General features: G+C 55.8%; 1 protein-coding gene across 1 annotated transcript in view; it reads left to right on the top strand.

Annotated features, from left to right (window-relative positions):
- Positions 1-13,758, top strand: part of KCNQ4 (potassium voltage-gated channel subfamily Q member 4) — a 56,055-nt gene extending 42,297 nt beyond the window's left edge. The window contains exons 10-14 of the mRNA XM_027108941.1: positions 4,007-4,227; positions 5,960-6,059; positions 8,253-8,384; positions 10,878-11,007; positions 11,582-13,758. Coding sequence (XP_026964742.1) covers positions 4,007-4,227; positions 5,960-6,059; positions 8,253-8,384; positions 10,878-11,007; positions 11,582-11,794 — 796 coding nt within the window. The 3' untranslated portion in view covers positions 11,795-13,758. The remainder of the gene's footprint in view (positions 1-4,006; positions 4,228-5,959; positions 6,060-8,252; positions 8,385-10,877; positions 11,008-11,581) is intronic.
- Positions 13,759-17,086: the final 3,328 nt, after the last annotated feature.

The raw sequence follows: 17,086 nt of genomic DNA, 5'->3' as shown, positions 1-17,086 counted from the left end.
TTGGCCGAATTGCTTCCCTTCTCTGGACCTCAGTTTCCCATCTGTGGAATGGGCAGATTGCACTAGAGGCTCTCTGAGGGTCCTTCCCACTCTGACCTTTGCCGGGCCTTTAGCTTCCTGGCTCCCCGCTGACCACCTAGATCCTAGCAGACGCCTGAAGGAGCTGGGATTGGCACCTCCTTCGCTAACTCCAGAGCCCAGTTCTTTAGCTGCCTCATTTAGCCACTACATCCCTGGGTACCTGCCCTGTGCCAGGCCCTGCACTAGGAACACAATGATGAACAAAACATTGTGCCTAGAGAGTTGCAAAGAGTAACTGCTCTTCGGTGTGATGAGCACAACTGAAGGCAGAAGCAGGGGGCCTGTGGAGCTTGGGTCAGGCATTTCACCCGGAGAAGGCCCCCAAAGGAGTGGGTGTGAGGGAGGGCCTTCCAGGCCAAGGAAGCGGCGCGCACCAAGGGGAGGGGGTGAGAGAGAGCGCGGCTTTGGCAAAGAACAGGCAGCCCAGCGTGGAGGTCGGGAGCCGAGGCTGGGTCACGAAGAAGCCAAGGGCCCCGTGTGAGCTTTATACTGTTGGCACTGCCTGGCAGCTTGGGCTTACAGAGTCCTGGGTTTCCCAGAGTGCATCAGGAGCCTGGTGGATCAGGGGACCCATGAGGAGGAGATGGGTGACGGAGCTCCTGGCTGCTCTACCAAGAAGCAGTGTTGCTTAGAAACATGGGTCCTGGATCTGAGCCTGGCTAGGGGACCTCGGGCATAAGCCCTCTGTGCCTCCATTTCCTCCCATGTAAAATGCGGACGATCGTAGGGTCTGCTTCCGTTCAGACTGTGCCTGGCTCAGAGGAAGTGCTATATAAATGTCGGCCTCATGCAGTTTGGTATGTTATGATATGAGCTTGGAAACCATGGCTGTAGGACACGGGCACATGCTGGAGGATAAAACCGAGGAGTCTCTGGGTCAGATCTGCCCCTTTGCAAGATTCCTTGGGGTGTGTGGGTGTGGTGGGCAGGAAGGGCGAGGCCAGCCACGTGCTGTTTCCCAGTCCTGAAGAGAGGGGCTGTATGCAGCACCAGTAGGGGTAGGCTGCCTCCCGCCACGCCTCCACCGCTGAGCTTGGCCTTCGGCAGGCAGATGGAGTCCTTAAAGAAATCCCTGTGGGAGTGAGCACAGGGGTTGGGTCCAGCAGAGCAGTCAGAGGGCAGCCAGTGCCCCGAGCTTACCCTCTCGCACGGGGAAGCCCCAGTCAAGCCCACACATCTATCCCCAGACACCAACAGACGCTGCAATCAGTTTCTCACTGGCGCCATTGATGTCTTGGGTCAGAAAATTCTTTGTTGTTGGGGGCTGTCACATGCATTGTTCAGCATGTTTAGCTGCGTTCCTGGCCTCTACCTGGATGCTAGGAACACCCCCCAGAGTGACGACCAAAAATGTCTCCAGCCAAATGTCCCCTGGTGAGCAAAACAGCCCCCACCTGAGCATCACTGCCCGAGACCCTATCCTGGCGGCTTGCCCCAGGGAAAGAACATAGGCTGCGGTCACAGAAAACTGGGTTCCAGGCCTCGTTCCATCCAGAGGAGCTCTATGACCTGGAAGCCGAGTCACCCCCTTCCATATCTGTAAAATAGGGGTGGTAACACTGGAGCCCGCCACCTGAAGTAGCTGAGAGCTGAAAAGGCTCAGGCAGTCAGAGTGGACCTTGTGTGTTCTGAGGAGCCAGGGAGGGAAGGAGCTCTTTCGATGTCCACTGTGTGCCAGGTTTCTTTCCATTTTCTTTGAGCTTTTAGGCTTCAAAGAGGCTGACATGAGCCGTTTTCTGGGCGCTGCCCAAGGAGCTGGAATCCAGGGCCGCCCCTGGGAAAACAGTGCCTTGTTACCTTGAAGAGGAGTCCAGGGTCTCTGGCTGGCTGGAAGGTTACAGAACCCACAAACCACGCTGGAAGCTCCTTCAACCATCACAGAATCAGAGCTGGAGAGGGACCTTTCAAGACCTCTAGGGCAAGCCCCCACCCCCTTCCTTTATCCATCCTGCTGAGTGCAAACTCAGTCTTGCACACTTCTCGTGACAGGGAGCTCACCCCCTTCCCCCAGAACACCATTGGAGTGATGTGCCGGCCACAGAGGTCCAGAGTTCTGGGACCTTGGCTGAGTGTCAGGGCCTTCTCCGCCCCCCTCTCTTCCTCTGCCCCTTGGAAGAGTGGAGGACAGAAGGAGGGGCTGCACGGACGGGGTTGGGGGGTGCTTGCCAGCATGAAGAGAGCCTGAAGTAACAGCTCGGCGGAGGAAAGTTTGGGAGAGCCAACCTCAAACTTTGGTTGGAATCTTTGGGATGTGCTGAGGGGGTCCTGGGCCAGCAAACAGCATGCTGGATTGCAGGGGCCGCCCTGTCCTCATATCGTCAGGGCTCGCATCCTTGACCTGTAACCTCTCCCCTCCGGGCAGAGGTTCCTACCCCCAAGGATGGCCCTACATCCCAGTTGCCTTCCTGAAGGCACCTGCTGAAGGTGCCCCTGGTTTCGAGGTCTCCCTCACCTCAGCACCTCGGCTCTATACTCTGTCCCCCATGCCCTGGGCATGGAGGACCATAGCTCCCACTCTGCCCTGAAACCAGAGTCTGTCCTCTCCTCAACCCTGGATCTGAAAGTCCCAGAGACCAGGTGACACAGTGTCCTCCCCCAGCCCCGGGCCCATCTGAGAATTCCTCCCAGACTGGCTGGTGCTCTCCTGAGCCAGGGCCCTGGACGTCTGGGGTGGAAGGGCCCCAGACGTGTCTGAAGGGGGCCCTTCAAGTGGCAAGCCACAGCAGGGAGGCAGTGGTGACACCACAGGCCATGGGATGGGGATGTTTGCATAGGTCCTATTCAGACAGCGACAACATGGTCCTTGAACCTCTTGGACACAGAGTTACTCTACCAGATATTGGTTAAGCAGGGCCTGTCGCGGGGAACCTGAGGCCTCCCCTCACCTGTCTTCCTCCAAGATTTGGGGAATGGGTGAGGAGTTCGGGTGCGGGAAGGGAAGTCTGAGTACACACACAGATACACACGTATGTTCACACGTACACGGAGATGTAGATGCTGTTGAACTGCAGACTCAGGAGGCTGGGGGGGGGTCACATAAGCAGGACGTCAGTCTGGGTGGGCAGAGCTCAGGCAGGGGAGACCACAGAAGAACAGGTTATAGACCTTTACTGGGAGGAGGGGCACCAGGCATGGCCTGGGCATACTTGTGGGCCCATGCTGGGCCAAGAGCCCCAGCAGGCCAGTGCACTGCACACCTCCAGGGGCACCATTCTCACTGAAGTCTGAGTGATGGAGACTTTGGAATTTTGCAGTGCACTGCCTGTACAACTGTACCATGTCCTAAAGCCCTGACCTGACCAGTGTGGGGTCAGATAGCTCCAGCGGTGGGCAAAGGAGGAAAATATAAATTGACACGTGTATACACATGCCGACGTAGGTATACACACTGGCACCTGTGTGCATGCAAGCACACACCCTACACATGCACATGCCCTCAACTCCACGCAGCCCGCCCCTGTGTACAGGGAGGAGCTGGGGGCCTAACTCAGTGTGCGTGGCCAGGTGAGCTTCTCCATCCCTCAGCAGCCTGTCTGTCCCCAGAGGGGTCACCACCTCCACCCACCCACCTGCCTGGGCCAGGCCCAGCTCCCCAGTCCCCCTGTCTGTCTCTGACTCCCTTCTTGGGTTTCTGTCACTCTTTCCACTCTGACATCTGTCTCCTGTGCACCCCTTATCTGTCTGGGCAACAAGGGGTGGGAGGTCGGAGTGGGGAGGGGAGCTGTTCAGACTGACCCTGGATCAGCTTCTCATAGGAGTCAGGGCCTCCCTCACCACACCCTTGTCCCATCCCAGGAAGTCTCCCCTTGGTGGAGAATCAGCCCCAGTAGCTGCCCCCAAGCCCTAAGTCAGCAGTGTCCCCACTCGCACTGGCCCCCAGCTCCGGCTAACTTGGCTCTCTCCCCCACCCGACCTGCTGTGCCAGCAGGCGGATGGGTATCAAAGACCGCATCCGCATGGGCAGCTCCCAGCGACGGACAGGCCCTTCCAAGCAGCACCTAGCACCTCCACCGATGCCCACTTCCCCGAGCAGTGAGCAGGAGGGGGAGGCCAGCAGCCCCACCAAGGTGCAGAAGAGCTGGAGCTTCAACGACCGCACCCGCTTCCGGGCCTCCCTGAGACTCAAACCCCGTGCCTCCGCTGAGGGTGAGCCCCTGCGGGTCTGGGGCCAGGACCTGCTGAGGGTGGCAGGGCGGACACAGAGTCTGGGCTGGGGGTGGGAATAACTTGGTTCTAGCCCCAGCTTTGCAGCAGGTTGACTATCTTTGGGCACCAGTCTTCTGGTCTGTAAAATGGGCATCATCATACCTGCTTTGCTGATGCTCCAGACAGTTTGAGAATCAGAGGAGAATGCAGAGGTGGCATTTGGTAGTGGTTAGGAGCACAGACTTTAGAGCCAGGCTGCCTGGGTTTGAATCCTGGCTTTGTCACTTATGTTGGGCAGGTAACCTAATCTCCCTGGGCCTCATTTTCCACATCTATAAAATGGGGACAAGAAGCATATCTACTTCATAGGATTGTTGTGAGGATTAAATGAGATTATCCACAGTAGGTGAGCAGAAGAGTTCTGGAATATAGTAAGTGCCCAACAAAAGCTAGAAGTATTACAAACATGCTCTGGAAGGAGCAGGAAGCCATCCTTGCTGAACTGAGCCCTGACTGTTGGGGGGTGGATTATCTCGTTTACTTCTCTCAACAACCCTGGGAAGTAGGGTCTGTCTCTATCCCCATTTTATGGATGTGGAGACTGAGCTCTCTCAGCTAGTGAGTGGTAGAGCTGGTATCCCCAGCCACGTCTGTCCAGCTCCATGGCCCACACTCCCCACCCTGGCCCTCTTTGCCAGCCCAGCCTGGGGATGTGAGGCTGTGAACCTGGTGGGGTTGCTTTTAACTGGTTAGAGAGGTCACTGTTTTGAGTTCGAGCTCTGCTCCTGACTTGCACTGTGACCTAGGTAGGATACTGCCCCTTTCTGTGCCTCGGTGTCTTCTTCTGGAAAACAAGAGGCTTGGACCAAGTCCCCTGGAAGACTTCTCCCAGCTTTGACCTGCTTCAGGGCCCTGGGTGGGAAAAGGAGTTGGGGGGGTAGACAAGGATGGAGGTTGGGGATGGGAACCTCGGAGGGAGGGGACCCAGCCATGGTGCCTCTGTCCGTGCTGTATCAGCCCCCAACATGCTGCTGGCTGACCACTCAGACAGCCCTTTCCTGGAAAGTTACAGAACCCCACAAACCAGTCTTTGGGAGGTGCTGGAAGTCTGGGCATGGCTGGTGCCCGGGGCCTCCTCTTCCCTGCCAAGAAGCTGCCTGGCCTCCTGCCCCTCCTGCCCCTGTGAGGCCAGGATAGCATTACCTGTCTGTGCAGCGCAGGGCACCAGCCTCGGAGAAGCTGTTTCTCTCATGGGGGCGGGAGGGAGAATGACTTGGTTCAGAGGCTTCGTCAGTAGCAGAGCTGGGGGGTGGGACCCAGTCCCTTGATGTGCTCCTGGCTGAAGGATGAGGCTGTGTGCGCAGTTATGTGCGGAGGCCTCAAGCCCCTCGTCTTTGGCGCTCACTGGCCTGCGTGGTGGGACGGGTGGGACTTCCTCTAGGGCTGTGTGCAGTTTACCCCAGGCCAGACCAGATGTGCCCTAAAGCAGTTCCTGCGCGCCAGCCAGCAGGCAGATGTTTACACAGGGCAGACGGGCATGCGGCAAACTGAGGTTTTCACTCTGGGCAGGACAGCCAGGGGGGCAGGAACCTGGTCTGCAGTGTGCCCCCAGGAAGGTTCTGGGCCCTTCCTGAGGCTCTGTCTCCCTCTCCGTACCTCTAAGGGTGGTGGTAGGGGTTGGGAATGGCCCCTTCTGCTGCCACCACCTGTCCCCCTGCCCCCGACTTTTCAGAGGGCCCCTCAGAGGAAGTGGCAGAGGAGAAGAGCTACCAGTGTGAACTCACAGTGGACGATGTCATGCCTGCCGTGAAGACGGTCATCCGCTCTGTCAGGTGAGACTGAAGCTGGAGGTGGGCCACCCACTGCTGCTCCCCGTCTGGGGCCCGCCCTCATGGCCAGGCCTGGCCTAGCATCCAGCACGCCAGCTGCCGCCTGCCTGGTCCCCTCAGTGGAAGGCGGGTGGGGTGGAGAGACGGCATATGGCTCCCAGCAGGGTTTGCGCAGACTCATCGTGTCTGGAGGGCTGGCCGGGTGGGGCGGTGGGCACCGCTGCCCATCATGGTCCCTCTGCTCACACCTGCGGTGTCCTCTCTGCTTCTCTCCCCTTCCTCTCTCTTACTTTATGTCAGGCTCTCTTCTCTTTATTTCTCTCTCCCTAGCTGGTATCGGCATCTGCCTGTTTCTCCCTGGGTCTCTGTCTTACAGGCAGTTTTGCTCCATCTCTGTGTCTCAGTCTCATCCTCCTCTTGCCTCTGTGACTCAGACTTACTGTCTCTCCTTGGGTGTCTTGACCTCTGCCTGTCTGTCTTCCCCAAGACTTCCTCCAGAGCAGTATTTTTCAAACCACAGGTCACAACACTTTGAAATCAACTTAGTGAAATCAATTTAGTGGGCCATGGTCAACATTAAAAAAAAAAGAATAGAAAGTATCAGAGTGCATCCCTCATAGTAAGAATAAAAATGTTGATGAAACTTCTGTTTCAGTTGTGTGTGTGCGTGTGTGTGTATGTGTGTGTGTGCGTGTGTGTGTGTATACTAGCTTCTGTAAACTGTATTTCTTATGGTGGGTCTTGGTCAAAAAGTTTGAAGGCCCCTGCCCTACTGGCTTTACTGGCTGTCTCCCTCAACAATTCAGGGGGGGCCAGAGTCTCCTGAGCCCTTTAGCCATCCAGCCAGGGATCTGGCCCCACGCTCCTTGGAATGGAGTTCTGGCCTAGTCTCTGTGTCCACACTGCCGCTCCAGCTTCACCCCTAGGCCTTCTAGACTTACCCCCTCTCCTCCCTGCCTCATGCACCTGCCTAACCCTTTTAAATCAGAGTCAGCTGGGCACCCTCCTCCCAGAGAGTCTGAGGCCTCTCCCCACCCGCTTTTTACACATCCTGTCTCTCCCCTCCGAGTGCCCAGCTTCTGGAACACAATGCCCGAGCTGCCCCCTGGCTCAGGTCAGCTCTCCTTGACGCCTCACACGCAGCACGCCCCAATCCTGTTCCTCCTCCCATGTCCCCATGTCAGGCAGTGCCACCGCCATCCACCCGGTGCCCAAGCCATGGGAGTCATGCTGGACTCAGACTCAGAAGCCTTTCGGTCCTCTCTCCTGCACTGCTCAGGGCTGTCCTGTGTCTCCACCCCACTGCCCTCTCCCAGCTCTTCCCTTGCAGTGGGTCTTCCCACCCGGGACTCTGCCCGTCCGGGGCATCCTCCACACAGGCCTGCAGAGGATGGTCATGCTGAAGCAGAGGAAGCCACACGGCCGTCCCCACTGCCCCGACCTCCCAGGGCCCAGTCGCTGCCGGGGATTCAGAGCTCTTCAGAGTACCCCCCTCAGCCCCACCACACATACACACACCTCCCCTGCCTCCCAGGGATTAACCCTCTTCCTTCACATCCTGTTCCAGCTACTCTGAACTGACTCTCACTCACACATCTCCTTGCCTGTCTGTGTCCAGAAAGCCTCCCTTCATTCCCCACCTCTTGCCCTGGGACTGCAAAGTATCACTCTTAAGACTTGTCCCCTGACCTCCCCACCCGAGCTCTCCCTTCTCATGGTCCCCAGTCTTCTTTCTCCATTCCTTGACATGACCCTTGTCACCCCAAAATTGTCTGTGTCCTCTCCGTCTCCCACCCCAGACCAGTGTTCCTGAGGCCAGGGATTGGATCTGATGCCCTTTTGGGTGCCCAGGGTCCAGCACAGCAGTGCTAACAGGCATATGCGAAAATGTCTTTCCCTAAACTGTCATCAGCAACAGTGTTCACAGATGCCTACCTTGTGTTCCGCCCAGCAGAGAGAAACCAGGCCCAGTCCCTGCCCTCCCAGCTGACTGAAGATACAGGCACATTAAAGAATACCAAACAAACTTAGGGGGCCGGGGCAGGAGCGTGGCGGGTATGTAGGCAGGCTGGACACCCAGCAGTGGCTGTTTGCGGTGGCCCAAGCAGGAGCTGCCCTCGTGCTGGACAAAGTAGCAAAGGACGGAGTGGGGGCTGGAAAAGAATCCCTGTCCTCTGAGACCCCCTCCCCCGACAGGATCCTGAAGTTCCTGGTAGCCAAAAGGAAATTCAAGGAGACGCTACGACCATACGACGTGAAGGACGTCATCGAGCAGTACTCAGCAGGGCACCTGGACATGCTGGGCCGGATCAAGAGTCTGCAGGGCCGGTGGGTGAGCCGACCTCCGAAGGGGGAGGGGGGCAGGGCGGCCGCGGCACCAACCCCCGCACGAGGTCCGCTGGAGCCTCTCTGCCGGCTCCCGAACGGAGCCCCGAGCGCCCCCTAGGGCCCTCTGCGGGAGCTGGAGTTTCTGGCCTGCAGCGCTCTGCAGCCAGAGACCGCACCTGTTGTTGAACCTGAAGAAACGCCAAGCCGCAGGTCCTCCCTGCGAACCTACTGACCTGCTTGCCTCGGGAACGTCTTTAGATGACTGTTTTCTCGTCCTGAAGTAACAGGCTTAAGATAATCAGTGACTTCCCATCTCCTAAGGGAATAGGCAAATTGTCCTCAACGCTGCTCACCTCTTGCTTCTGGAACCCTCCAGCACCTCTTCTCTCCACCCAGCGTATAGGTAGATTCTCACGTCAAGACCCCAATCACCTACAACTCGCCCTTTTCCTCTTGTGGCTTGCATTCTCACTGCCCATTCATTTGTTCTCTCAAGAAATAGTTATTGGGTATTTATTTGTTACTTACCAGACAGTGGGGATACGGTAGAAAGCAAATGGCCCCTCCCTCGTGGAGCTTTCATGCCAGCTGAAGGAGAACAGATGATAGTAAGTGAAACTAGAATATGTCAGATGATGATAAAGGCTAAGGAGAAAAACAAGGGTTAGGGTGTTGGGATTTGTGATTTTTAAATAGGCGAGAAGGTGACATTTGAGAAAAAAAAAATTGAAGGTGAGGCAAACAGTCCCATGGTTGTTGTTTAAATAGTTTCCAGAGGGAACAGCAGGTGCAAAGGGTTTGAGATGGGCAGGTGCCTGGGGTGATGATTTAGGAACAGCAAGCAGGCCAGTGCGCCTGTCCTGGCATGAGGGAAGCAGGAGATGAGGTTAGAAAGCTAATGGCACTTAGACTATATAAAGCCCTGTAGGCCACTGCAAAGATGTTGGCGTTCATTAGAGTAAGATGCAAGCATTGGAGGGCCTTGAGCAAAGGACTGATGAAATCTGAGGTATATTTTAAAAGGATCACCCTGGATGCTGTGTTGAGAATGGCCTATAAGGGGCTAGGATGGAAGCAGGGAGACCAGTGAGGGAGCTACTTCAGACATCCAGGCAAGAGATGCTGGGGACTTGGACCAGGTGGCAGCAGTTGAGGTGGGGAGAAATGGTCATATTCTCGATATATTTTGAAGGTAGAGCTGACAGGGTTTTTGGAAGGGGTGTAAGAGAAAGAGAGAGAGAGGGAGAGAATCAAGGATAAAGCTAAGGTTTTGGCTTGAGCAAGAGGAAAAAAGTTGCTGTTTATTGGCATGCGGGAGGTCAATGAGTGGAGCAAGTTTTTTTTTTTTTTTTTTGCGGTACGCGGGCCTCTCACTGTTGTGGCCTCTCCCGTTGCGGAGCACAGGCTCCGGACGCGCGCAGACTCAACAGCCATGGCTCACGGGCCCAGCCGCTCCGCGGCATGTGGGATCCTCCCAGACCGGGGCATGAACCCGTGTCCCCTGCATCAGCAGGCGGACTCTCAACCACTGCGCCACCAGGGAAGCCCGAGTGGAGCAAGTTTTGCTCAGGAGCGTTGGGACGTGTTGGGTTTGTGATGTCCGTCAGACATCTAAATGCAGTGTTGATCTGGCAGCGGAGTGTGGAGTTGGGAGGAGAGGTGTAGGCTGGAGATGCAGATTTGGTGTCAACAGTGTATAGAGGAATTACAAATCTGGAACTGAAGACATCAGTTAGCGAGTGAGAGTAAATAGAAATAAAGAAGTCCCAGGAATGAGCCTTGGGTCCTGCAATGTTTAGAGATTGTGGAGATAAAGGAGGAACCAGCAAAGGAGACTGAGAAGGAGCAGTGAGTGAGGTAGGAGGAGAACTGGGCGAGGCTGATGTTTGGGAGTCCAGATGAAGAACATGCAGGAAGAAGGGGTGATCAGATGTGCTGAGCACTGCTAACAGGTCAAGTATAATGAGAATCAAATTTAACAACGTGGAGGTCGTTTGGGAACTTGACAACAGTAGTTTTGGTGAAATGGTGGGAATGAAAGCCTGATTGGGGAGGTTTTGGAGAGGAAGGGAGGAGAGAAACTGAAGATAGAGGGTAGAGATAACGCTTTCAAGAATTTTGCTATATAGAGGAGTAGAAAAATAACGTGCATCCAGTTCCAGCCTTGTCCTCCTTATAACTCACATTCCCACTTTTGTCTCTCCCTCTACCCAGTCCACCGTTGCCTGCCTGTCCTCCCATCAGGCAGCTGTTTTACTTGTCATGCTTGCGTGTGGTGCCTTTGCTCTCCTGTTTGGAAAACCCTCAAAGCAGCGGCCGGGTACCTCCGTTTAACTCGGCCTCCATTTGGCAGATCAAACTGGCCCCTCCCTCAGATTGCCTGCTCCCACCTTGCAGGATGTCTCTCTCCCCTTTCAGCAGGCAAACTCAAATTCTTGTAGGAGAGAGTTGTGGCGAGTGCCTGGGCCCTTTGACAGTTCCCTTTCCCCACAGGGTGGACCAGATTGTCGGCCGGAGCCCCGGGGACCGGAAGTCCCGGGAGAAGGGCGACAAAGGGCCCTCCGACACGGAGGCGGTGGATGAAATCAGTATGATGGGACGCGTGGTCAAGGTGGAGAAGCAGGTGAGTGTCGGAGGGAGTTTCGCTGGTGTGGTGGAGCTAGTCGTCGACCGAGAAGCTCTGGAAGGCCCCCGGGTCAAGCCCAAGGGGAGGGTGCGTTTTTCAGAGCACCCAGAGCACCCGCGGGGCAGGCATCCCCTGCCCGACCGACCCCGCCCCACAGATAAGCCCCGCCTCCCAGGAGGCCCGCCCACTCCTGCTAAACGACCCCGATAAACCCACCCTCTCCAGCCAAGCCCCGCCCTAGGTTGCTAGCGTCTCAGATAAGCCCGTCGAAGTCCCACCTGCTTCATTTGACCCCCTCCTCACTTGTCTCTGTCGATCACCCGGACTATCCCAACCAATCACAACTAAATTTCGTTCGTGGGGGGCGGGGCGGGGAATAAACCCCAGGTTCCCAGCTTCGTTCCGCCCTCCGGCCAAGCTCCGCCTTTCCTGTCGCACCCCCCTCCCGGAGGAGCCGCGTCTCCCAGATGTGACCCTCCCCGGGAAAGCCCCGCCTCCCAGCCGCGTCCCGCCCCCAAGTCCCGCCTCCAGTCCCGGCCAGGCCCCGCTTCCAGCCGCGCCCCGCCCCCAGGTGCAGTCCATCGAGCACAAGCTGGACCTGCTGTTGGGCTTCTACTCGCGCTGCCTGCGCTCTGGCACCTCGGCCAGCCTGGGCACCGTGCAAGTGCCGCTCTTCGACCCCGACATCACCTCCGACTACCATAGCCCTGTGGACCACGAGGACATCTCCGTCTCCGCACAGACTCTCAGCACCTCCCGCTCGGTCAGCACCAACATGGACTGAGGGGCTTCTCAGGGGCGGGGTAGCACACGGCCAGCCCCTCGGCCTGGCACTCGGACCGCCCTCTGAGGCCTCCGGACTCCTCTTACTTGAACTCGCTCCCTCGTGGGGAGAGAGGCCACACGCAGTATTGAGCTGCCTGGGTGGGCGAGATACGCGATGTGGGTGCCAGCGACCCGCCCCACCTCAGGAGCGTGAGATGCCAGGCCGTACGGAGGGCAGCAGCGGCGGCTGTCCCGCGGCCTCTGGGCCCCCCAGTGCCCTGCCCGTTCCATCAAGGCCCGACACGGCCCGCCGGGCAGGGGCACTGCTCCGGGAGTGGGAGCGGGGCGCTGGGGCCCTGGGCCCTGACTCAGCTTCCAGCTATGCAAGGTGAGGTCTTTGGCCTGCCCTTTGGACAGAGCAGGGAAGCCTTCCGGCCAAGTCCCCGCCCCACTTGGGGGTGGGCCCACGGTGCCCATACAGGTACCCACAAGCACAGGATCCTGCCGCAAGGCAGGTGGGCACCATATATGCAAACTATGTTAAATATGCAACTTTGGGGACCCCCATGGGGTCCCTCTGCCCCTCCCCCACTGGGAGATGGGCCCCCAGCAGTAGCTGGTCTCAGGCTGCTTGGCTATGACCCCCATCCCTGTTCTTTGGCTTATCAACTGCTCACCTCCCAGCATGGGGCCTCTTTCTCCCTTGCCTCCCAAAGGGCAGTGTCTGGGCCTTTCTTCCCATTTGCAGGTGTCCCCTCCCAGGGGCTCCCTCTTCCTGCCAATGTTCACTCCCCTCTGGCCCTAGACACCTCTGACAACACAAGTTTCTGTGTTCTCCCCCCAACCTCCCGTAGACAATGCTCCCACCGTCACACAAACATGTCCCTACAGTTTCCCCAGACATGCAGGAAGTCTCTCACACTTGCGCTGACACACACAGTCACCCACACTTGGTGACTTGAGCACAGAGCCACTCAGCCTTTCCTGGGCCTCTGCAGCTGAGGCCAGTGGACTGGCCTTGCAGGGCAATGTCCACTCCTACCAACTACGTCCAAGCAGGAGAGGGAGCTCTGACGTGACTCCAGTTCTCCAGAACTTTACCAGCTCCCCTTTCTCAAGAAGATCTACTCCGCACAGGTTCAGGAGCCCTAACTGCTGCCTCTGCCTGCCCCCGAGGGCCCTCCTTAGCGTCCCCACAGCACAACTCAGGCCTAGGCCTCTGGGGCCTGGACAGCACTGGAAAGACCACAGGCCCTTCCGCAGGGTGGTTATCAGGCCCACTTCCATCTAGGTTTGCCCTCTTCCTAGTTACTCTAACTCACTCCCAGAGAGAATAATAAGGAATCTAGCGAGTACCATTTGTCAGGCACCAACTGCATGTGGCGCTCACATGCACTGTTTCCCCTCCTTCCATACTCCACTTTTCACTTCAGTTGGCAGCCCCCATACCGCCTAAGCCCCCATCTGCTCCAGGCCCCCAGCACCTCTTTGGTATCCCTACCCCTTTGTCCCTCTTCTGCAAAGCCAGTGCAGGTGGCAGGAGGGTGATGGGTAGTGGACCAATGGTGACCCTTTGTGGGGCACCAGGGAATAAGGGGTTCAGGCCCAGCTGCCTGCATCTCATGACTGGGGACCTGCATGCACCAGCGCCAGGGCTGGGGTTGGATCTTGCTCAGCCCCATGGTGCCCAGCCTCTGCCCCCACGTGCCCTCTGCATGTGACCATCATGCCCTGGATGGAGCCTATCCTGGCTCTCCTCACCTGCACTGCACTGTCCCCAGAGAGCCACACCTCCGCCCCCTGAGAGACAGAGCTGTGGAGGGGGGCAGGAGAATGGGATTACCCTATGACCAAAGGAGACTTGGGAAGAAGCCCTTCCTGCTTCCACGATCAAGGTTCCCCACCAACCCGGTTTTCGGATATGCAAGTACCTCACTTTGTTAACTTATTAACTTATTGATTTCATTAAAGTTTTCAGCAGGAGGTGGTTGGCCTTGGTTGTTCAGTGCCTGTGGAGTGGGGCATCTGGTCTGGGGGTGGGGATGAGGAGATTTGGAAGGCAGCTATGCTCACCACTATACCACCAACGCTGCACAGGAGGACGAGGAGATTTGGATTAGTCAGGACTCTTTTGGTTGTAAACAACAGAAATGAAACACGATATGCCTTAAGTGGAAGGAAGGAAGGAAGGAAGGGGAGGGAGGGAGAAATTTATTGGCCCAGATAACTAAAAAGTCCAGGGGATAGATTTGGCTTCATGCACAGCTAGATCTAGATGCTTAAATGTGTCAGGGATCTCTCTTCTGTCTCAGCTCTCCTCTTAGGCAGGCTGACCTCTCAAAATGACCTCCGGCACTTCCAAATTTACTTTCTTTTGGTTTAGTGCCCCAGTGAAAAGTGAGTACCACTTTTCTAATAGTTTGTATCAGTCAGGGTCCAGTCAGAAAAACAGAAACTACACTAGGTTTTCCAACACAAAGACTTTACTATAGGGAATGGGTTACACTGATGTAGGTAGACGGTGAGAACAAACAGAACCACTGCAGGAAGCAGCTTCCACTCCTAAGGCAGGAGTACAGGGAAGAGGTTGGGACTAACAGAACCTACAGGCTTGATTGGGGGAACCCTGAAGTGCTAGGGCTCAGAGGTCTGGAGAGGGGGTGCTGTCTGGCTGATGCTAGTACCTCCTAGGGGACACAGTGAAGCTTGTCTGGGAGTACAGAAAAGTAGCTGAGGGCTGGGAGCGGCTTTGGCTACCAGGCTGTTGCCGATGAGGTTAGTAAGCAAAGAAGGAAAATCTCCACTCCTTCTGCCTTCCAGTGTTTCCCCAGTGTCCCTAGTTGTCAAAACTAGCTGACAAAGCTGATGTGGTTTGCAGAGTCCCAGCTCCAGCTTCACAGAGCAGATTACAGAAGGCTGAATCTGGAACGAAAAGACAGTAGCTTCATAACTCGCACCGCCCACCCCTTTGGACACTCAGTATCCACACACGTCAGTCCACACGTTTGAACGTCCATCTAACAACTGTTCTGCATACAAATGAAGAGACTCTAACTCACTCCCTGGAAAGAGAAAAACAAGTAGTCCCGACATCCAATAGATGTATCCAGCTCCAGGAGTTAGTCACTGAATCCATATTAGAGTGACGTTAATTACTCTAATTCAGTCACAGTTGCACCTACAACTGAAGAGTAAAGTTAGCAATTGCTTACAATCTTAAACTAATAAGGGAAGGGCTTCCCTGGTGGCGCAGTGGTTGAGAGTCCGCCTGCTGATGCAGGGGACACGGGTCCGTGCCCCGGTCTGGGAGGATTCCACATGCCACGGAGCGGCTGGGCCCGTGAGCCATGGCCGCTGAGCCTGCGCGTCCGGAGCCCGTGCTCCGCAACGGGAGAGGCCACAACAGTGAGAGGCCCGCGTACTGCAAAAAAAAAAAAAATAATAATAATAATAAGGGAAAAGGAGAGGAGAGGGAAAAAAATCACTTAATATCACACACACACCACACACACACACACCAAGCAAAGAACATATACATAGCTGCAGTAGACCTCCTTCTGGTAACTGATCACAGTGCCATAGTTGTCAGATGCATAGATAGATACATAGATACATTTAATTGAGTAAATGTTTCTCTTTATATATCATATATATTTCACCAATTGAGTGAATAAACTTCTTTCTTCCACTGTCATTCTATGTTCCCTTTGCCCTCGCCAGGATCTCAGCTAGTTGGAGTTTGTTACATGGTGGAGTGACCCAAATAATCATTCCTGAAGGGTCTGAAGCTTCAGTGGTCCTGCACAGTTTTGGGTGCCATAGCTTTTTTTTTTTTTTTTTTTTGCGGTACGCGGACCTCTCACTGTCGTGGCCTCTCCCCTTGCGGAGCACAGGCTCCGGACGCGCAGGCTCAGCGGCCATGGCTCACGGGCCCAGCCGCTCCGCGGCATGTGGGATCTTCCCGGACCGGGGCACGAACCCGTGTCCCCTGCATCGGCAGGCGGACTCTCAACCACTGCGCCACCAGGGAAGCCCTGGGTGCCATAGCTTTTTAAAATTATTATTAATTAATTAATTAAGTTACTTTTGGCTGCGTTGGGTCTTCGTTTCTGTGCGAGGGCTTTCTCTAGTTGCGGCGAGCGGGGGCCACTCTTCATCGCGGTGCGCGGGCCTCTCACTGTCGCGGCCTCTCTTGTTGCAGAGCACAGGCTCCAGACGCGCAGACTCAGTAGTTATGGCACGCAGGCTCAGTAGTTGTGACTCGTGGGCTCTAGAGCGCAGGCTCAGTAGTTGTGGCGCACGGGCCTAGTTGCTCCACGGCATGTGGAATCTTCCCAGACCAAGGCTCGAACCCGTGTCCCCTGCATTGGCAGGCAGATTCTCAACCACTGCGCCACCAGGGAAGCCCCAAGTGCCATTGCTTTTTGTTAACTTCTGTACATGGAAGTACTAAGAGGACCCATAAGAATCCCCTGGGTCCCTTCCTTGCCCTTGCTGTATATTGGCACCCTAATTTCCCTTTGGCAGTGAGGATCAGTCTGGCAAGCCAGCATGTTAACTCTTTCTTTGCCTGCTGTTTGAGTGGCATGAGAAGCCCAAAATAGCCAGTTAGAAGTTTCAGCTTCCAATTCAATGAGAACTGTGTTGCTTCCCTTCTTCCCTCGATAACTGAGACCTCCAAACTATCGGAGGCCAGTGTCGTGGGGACACGAAGCAAAAGCTTCACGAGCGGCTGCAGTAACCTGAATAATGACCACCCAGAGATATTAGGTCCTAATCTCTGGAATTTGTAAAATGTTACCTTATAAGGAAAAAGGATTTTTGCAGATGTGATTAAGTTAATGATCTTGACATGGGGAGCTTATCCTGGATTATCCAGGGGCCCTAAATCCAATTGCCAGTGTCCTTTTAAGAAAGAGGCAGAGGGACTTCCCTGGTGGTGCAGTGGTTAAGAATCCACCTGCCAAAGCAGGGGACATGGGTTCGAGCCCTGGTCCAGGAAGATCCCACATGCCACAGAGCAGCTAAGCCCGTGCGCCACAACTACTGAGCCTGCGCTCTAGAGCCCACGAGCCACAACTACTGAGCCTGCGTGCCACAACTACTGAGCCCACGTGCCACAACTACTGAGCCCGCCTGCCTGGAGCCTGTGCTCTGCAACAAGAGAAACCACCACAATGAGAAGTCTGCGCACCTCAACAAAGAGTAGCTCCCGCTCACCACAACTAGAGAAAGCCTGCGCGCAGCAGTGAAGACCCAATGCAGCCAAAAATAAATAAATAACTTTATTTTAAAAGAATAATAATAAAGA

Source organism: Aethalodelphis obliquidens, unplaced genomic scaffold (assembly GCF_003676395.1).
Source record: "Aethalodelphis obliquidens isolate GAN/ISIS:26980383/991018 unplaced genomic scaffold, ASM367639v1 scaffold9, whole genome shotgun sequence".
Lineage (NCBI taxonomy): Eukaryota > Metazoa > Chordata > Mammalia > Artiodactyla > Delphinidae > Aethalodelphis > Aethalodelphis obliquidens.
This window is presented reverse-complemented; position numbering and strand designations above follow the sequence as displayed.